We start from the raw sequence: 6292 nt of genomic DNA, 5'->3' as shown, positions 1-6292 counted from the left end.
GAAAACCTAATCGTCGATTAGACATCACGATTTGAGAATTGAAAAACTTCATTGAATCTTTTGTTGTAGTTTGATGTAACCTCGATCGAATCTATATAGTATTATCGATGAAGAATCAGATCGTAAACCAAAAACAAAACCCTAGAAATTATTTTCGGTAGAGCCGAGAGAGAGAAAGAGAAATGAGAAATGAAATATCTTCTTATTTTCCTCTTGTATTTATTGAAAATGGTAAAATTGTCATTACGAAAATGCATAAATTGAAATTATGAGCCAGATCTGAAGAAAAATTGATTTTTTGGATCTACCAATATCGTTTTCCTAAAATATGTAGTTAACAATGAATGATCTATTTAGTGGGGGCTTCTATATGTTGAACCCATATAGAATGGGGGTTATAGTGATTTTCACTATTCTATATATGCCCCAAAAATTTTGGGCATGCCCCAAATGATGGTTCAATCCGATACTCCGATAACCTACACGGGCCTAGCGTGAGATTTACATCCCGAATCTTCAGTTACTGTAAATAACTTTGGGCCGAGCTTGCCTTGTACAAGAGGAGCAAAATACGGAATATGCCGAAACAAAAAAGACATAATTAGCCTTGCTCCAACTACTTTCTCTCCCTCCCCGAACACAAGATTATAAGAAGTTTAGTTTTGAGTAACACAGGCACAGTCTGAGATCCCAAAGCTAACCAAAAAAACCCTCGTTTCTGTCGATCCACTTCTAACTCATTAATCACTTTCTTTCTCTGTAATGGCTACCTCTAATGGCGGCACCGATGTTAAATCATCACGTACTTTCAAACTCGCTTCTTTCTATAGTGAAGTTCAAACGAGTCGACTCAATCATGCTCTTCCTCTTCCTTCTGTTCTTCGTAAACCATTCAATGTTGATGACGGTCCTAAAAGTTCTGCTGCTGGAAATCCAGGTTTTTTTCTTCTCTGTCCCCGACTGAGTATGCTTTATTTGGATCTTGTTTTTTATTGATTTTTGTGGGAGTATCTACTGTGATTTTTGTTGGTGTATGTGGTAATAGATGAGATCGCGAAGCTTTTCCCGAATTTGTTTGGACAACCATCAGCATCATTAGTACCTAATGAAACAGGATTATCCGGATCAGATCAGAAATTGAAAATCGGTGTTGTCTTGTCTGGTGGACAAGCACCTGGTGGGCATAATGTTATTTCTGGGATTTTTGGTGAGTTTTGTTGTTTGTTTGTTCGTATGTTTGATTTGAGTGTTTTTATATAAATAATGATTTTCTTGTGAAATAAGTTATATTTTGTTTTGGTTTTGGTTAGATTATTTGCAGGATAGAGTGCCAGGAAGTACACTATATGGATTCAAAGGAGGACCTGCTGGAATCATGAAAGGGAAATATGTCGAATTGACATCTGAATTTGTGTACCCTTACAGAAATCAAGTGAGTGGATATTCATTTGTTAGTGAAATTTGTGAAATTAATATTTTAAAGAGGATTCATTTAGATCAAAATTGTTGTTTGAATACATTTTTGGTATTTATCTAATCTTAACTGAATTTTCTTGGGATCATAACATACATTATAAGTTTGTGTTGATTTGCCATTATATACTGTGCATGCCTGGATCAAGAAAGATCATAGCTAAGCTTTTGGAATTGTTAAGATTCTGTTTACTGCGTTGTAGACTAGAGCATTGGTTACCATAAAAATAGGCTATTAGATCATTGAGTATGAGTTTCTGAATGAGTTAATGTGTGATGCATGGTGAAATAGGAAGGAAGTGACTAGTCTTATCAAAGTGTTCTTTTGCTAATTCGCATAGTTGGACGCTTGTAGTTTGACAAGTGACGGAAAAAGTAATACTGTTTTCTAGTGTACTCTGATTCGAATTCCAATTTTATGCAATTGTATAACATAAAAATTGAGTAGACGGTTGATCAAAAGAATTTGAATCAGTTTTGATCAAAAAAAATAAAATTGAATCACTGTTTATGAGTGTCCAAATGAATTAGTGCGCTACGTCTTTATACACAGTAGTGCATGGGCGAAGTAAGAAGGTAGTGACTAATCTTGTCTAATGGTCCTTTGCTTGTTTACACTTGTATGTTTTGTAGCTTTATAAGTGAAAAAAAAAATACTGTGTTCTGATTTGAATTCCAATATTATGTTTTAACTGTATCCTAACATATGTTTTAATATGCACAATGTGCAGGGTGGATTTGATATGATCTGCAGTGGAAGAGACAAGATTGAAACTCCAGACCAGGTGCTTATTATAATTAAGAATTAAGTAAAAGATTCAGCTGTATATTTGAGCCTCGGCTGTATTAAGAATTAACATCATATACATTAATCGTGATTATCAGTTTAAGCAAGCTCAAGAGACATCAAAGAAGCTTGATTTAGACGGGCTTGTGGTTATTGGTGGGGATGACTCAAACACAAATGCTTGCCTCCTTGCTGAAAACTTCAGGTATAAGTTTGATTTTGGCTTGACTGAATGATTCTGCTTCCTGGGAATTTAGCAAACCAAATGTTTTGGCAGACATGACTTTTAATTTGTGTCTGGTGATCCCATTATAGCCCCTCATTATGTTCTCTTTGCACATATCTTTCCTTTTCAATCTACTTTTTGCAATATGGTTTAATGACCTCTATTGTTGATTCATGGGGATTATTAGTTCAGTTGTATTTAATCTTTTTGATACTTCGTTCCGTTCAGGGGAAGTAATATGAAAACCCGGGTGATTGGTTGTCCAAAGACTATTGATGGTGATCTAAAGTCAAAGGAAGTGCCCACGAGTTTTGGATTTGATACAGCGTGCAAGGTGATTAATTATTCTTCAATATGTCAGTTACTGTTTTTATGTCGTTTCAGTTCTCTCTTATCCTGAATCAAATATTTGCCTACTTGTAGTTCTTTACTAAATTGTAAGATTCTTGTAACTTTACAAGTTTGGCCTTAAGCATTCTGATATAAGTATTGAAATGCAGATTTACGCAGAGATGATCGGCAATGTTATGACTGATGCTCGCTCTACTGGAAAATACTATCACTGTAAGTTATCTCACTGACCCATTTTATAAATTCTCCTGGATTCTGGTTATATATATATATCCTTGTAGGTGTTCCTTCTATTTTTCTCAACCAACTTCCTATCTGACAGTTGTAAGGCTTATGGGGCGTGCTGCTTCTCACATTACCTTGGAGTGTGCTTTGCAGACTCACCCCAATGTTACTATCATTGGAGAAGAGGTCCTTCATTCAACCTTGCCTCGTTTTCCAATTTTTTATCTGGTCAGAAGTAGATAAGATCCAGTCTTCACGTGATTCTTTTTTCTTACTGCAGGTTGCTGCCAAAAAACAAACATTGAAAAATGTAACAGACTACATTACTGATATCATCTGCAAACGTGCAGAACTTGGTTACAATTATGGAGTTATACTTATCCCCGAAGGTCTCATTGATTTCATTCCTGAGGTAAAATTATGAGTTGTTTTAGCATTTCTTGACTGTACCTTTGTGGATCTCTGGTATATAGCCCTCTGTTTTACATAGACCTAATTTTTATAATGTATGCTTTGATTTTCTTTTGCAGGTGCAACAGCTTATTGCTGAGCTGAATGAAATCCTAGCTCATGATGTTGTGGATGAAGCTGGGGCATGGAAAAACAAACTCCGAGATCAATCTCATCAGCTCTTTGATTTCTTACCTGAAGCAATTCAAGAGCAGTTGATGCTTGAAAGAGATCCACACGGAAATGTTCAGGTAACCCAACTTGTGTATAGATGATCATGTATGAAGGTTCCCTGCATAAGTATTTTTCATTCTATTCGGCCACTATGTTACTGAATTAGTGAATTTGTATAGGTTGCCAAAATAGAAACAGAAAAAATGCTCATTCAAATGGTTGAAATTGAGTTGGAGAAACGAAAGCAGGCTGGTGCATACAAAGGACAGTTCAAAGGGCAGTCCCACTTTTTCGGGTAACCAACATATTTGTGCTGAAAACATCTCATATTTGATTATCACCGACTCACTCCAATGAATTCTGGCGTTAATTATATCCATATGCTGTTTTCATATGCAGCTATGAGGGAAGATGTGGTTTACCTACTAATTTCGATTCTACTTACTGCTATGCATTGGGTTATGCTGCTGGTGCCCTGCTCCATGCTGGAAAGACTGGGCTCATATCTTCGGTTGGTGATTTTATCCGTTGTATCATGATTCTTATGTTTCTTAAAATGAGTTGGGGAATTTAATGGTTGAATTGATATTTTCGGATATCTGTAATTTTTGATGCAGGTTGGAAACTTGAGTGCTCCTGTTGAAGAATGGACTGTTGGCGGGACTGCATTGACTGCACTTATGGACGTGGAGAGGAGACACGGTATGTTGTAACTTTCTAATATTGTTTTTGTATTTTCTCATTGACTGGGTTTAAAAAATACCTCATGTTGGTCTGTTTTGCTATTATAGGTAAATTTAAACCTGTAATCAAGAAGGCAATGGTGGAGCTTGAAGGTGAGTTTTGTTTTACATGACGATATACTTGATGTAATCATGGTTCTGCTATGTATTGCTATGCCTTCGTTTCTTTTATTTTTGACTTTGCTACCAAGAAAACATGATTAACTAATAATGATATTGAAATTTCAGGTGCACCCTTCTTAAAATTTGCATCCATGAGGGATGAATGGGCCATTAAGAATCGATACATCAACCCAGGTATGCCATTGTTTTGCTTCTAGAAATCGTTTTGCTTCTAGTGATTTCTAGTTGACCGCATGTTTATAGAACACAAATGAAACAGGGAACAACTAACTCTGAAATACTTCCAACTACAGGTCCGATTCAATTCCATGGTCCAGCATCCAATGCCCTGAACCACACACTACTTTTGGAGCTTGGTGCCCAAGCCTAAGGGGAATCGTATCTATTAGCCTTGTTACGCTTTTGTTGCCTGCTTCATTTTTCTAGTCAGATGACTATTTCACCCATCACGTGTGTAACTCGTGTTTCAATTTAAACAATTCAAAAATGAAGATCGTTTGCCGTATGATAAAGCTTCAGTTTGATGTTTATATTATAAGTTATTGTTCTTCACCCTTGTATGCCCTCCTAAAATTGTCCATAGAAGGTATGATTAGAAGCTTGGGTTCTGCTACATGGTAATACATGATTAGAGCAACCGTGGTCACGTTGCTAAAACCCAGATTTGACAACAAAAAAGAAAAAAAAAAACATAACACGGCGTGGTTGTCAAATAATTAAAGCCAGATTTGGCAGCAAAGGAGAAAAAAAAAACAGTTGGGGAGCTTAATTGTCAAATAACTAAGTCAAACCCCTGTTTCAAATAAATAAGCTTGTTTTATGTGTAATTTTTACACGAAACTAGTCTATCTTTTGAAACATACATAGTATGAAACATGAACACGGATGCGGGAATTCTTCTAATTTAAAAAATATCTAATTTAAAAAGTAGGAATAGAGATACAGGATATGTGTATGTTTAAATTATTATATATAATAATAATTCATTCGATCTGCTTGGATTCATATGGTGAGCATGCAGTTCATTGTAAGGTAGACCCTGATTTTAAATATAGACATGATCATGTGAGGGATATCTTGTATGATTTACTGTGGAGGGCTGGCATTTCAGCAAAGAAAGAAACGCATGTGAACTTCCTGACAGACCCACTTGAAGGGAGATCGACACTAAGACCAGCAGACGTCCTTATTTTTGGGTGGGCCAATGAGAAACACACATGTGTTGACCTCACTGGGGTATCTCCTTTGGTATGCATTGGACATGGCACCTTTACAGTCGGGCAAGCAGCACTAAGGGCTGCCTCAGGTAAGATATCGAAGCATGAGAAAGCGTGTGTTGACAATGGGCATGCTTTCGTTCCCTTTGCTTTTGATACTTTTGCTTATTTGGCTCCAGAAGCGGTTGGACTACTCAAGAGGGTTCAGAAAGTCATGCACAACAATGTCATGTCTCCTGGTTCTCGTGATTTTATTTTTAATAGGATAGGTTTTGCAATTCAAAAAGGGCTGGCGGCTCAGCTTGTTGCTCGCTTGCCTGCTATGTAATTTTATTTTTCACTTAATCTAATTTTTTGCTTAGGAGATCATAAAAAATTATCTAACATCTTTGCTAATTTATTGCTCGTCAATATTGTCTTCATCCAACAACACTTCTATATCTGGCTCGTCAAGTGAAAAGATTTGCAACTTCAAGTTCTCTCGCATCGTCAAGTGGATAATATGTATCTCCACTAATATTCC

At 36.4% G+C, this 6292-nt stretch overlaps 1 protein-coding gene across 1 annotated transcript; it reads left to right on the top strand.

Annotated features, from left to right (window-relative positions):
• The first annotated feature begins 640 nt into the window (after window positions 1-640).
• LOC113303619 (pyrophosphate--fructose 6-phosphate 1-phosphotransferase subunit beta-like) lies at window positions 641-5104 on the top strand. The gene is made up of 16 exons (XM_026552662.1): window positions 641-937; window positions 1046-1207; window positions 1311-1432; window positions 2205-2258; window positions 2359-2465; window positions 2715-2820; window positions 2987-3050; window positions 3160-3248; window positions 3343-3474; window positions 3593-3763; window positions 3866-3981; window positions 4086-4197; window positions 4304-4388; window positions 4478-4522; window positions 4658-4726; window positions 4846-5104. Exons 1-16 carry the CDS (start codon window positions 763-765, stop codon window positions 4920-4922), a joined length of 1686 nt encoding a protein of 561 aa, XP_026408447.1. The 5' UTR covers window positions 641-762; the 3' UTR covers window positions 4923-5104.
• The last annotated feature ends 1188 nt before the right edge of the window (window positions 5105-6292 follow it).

The sequence above is a fragment of the Papaver somniferum genome, chromosome 1 (genome assembly GCF_003573695.1).
Source record: "Papaver somniferum cultivar HN1 chromosome 1, ASM357369v1, whole genome shotgun sequence".
In the NCBI taxonomy this organism is placed as follows: Eukaryota; Viridiplantae; Streptophyta; class Magnoliopsida; order Ranunculales; family Papaveraceae; genus Papaver; species Papaver somniferum.
This window is presented reverse-complemented; position numbering and strand designations above follow the sequence as displayed.

Excerpts from the sequence above, each read along its gene's own strand:
- LOC113303619 (XM_026552662.1), top strand. The coding sequence starts at position 763 with ATGGCTACCTCTAATGGCGGCACCGATGTTAAATCATCACGTACTTTC. Across the intron at positions 3,249-3,342 it reads TTACTATCATTGGAGAAGAG|GTTGCTGCCAAAAAACAAAC; the intron begins GTCCTTCATTCA and ends TTCTTACTGCAG. Across the intron at positions 3,475-3,592 it reads TCATTGATTTCATTCCTGAG|GTGCAACAGCTTATTGCTGA; the intron begins GTAAAATTATGA and ends TTTCTTTTGCAG.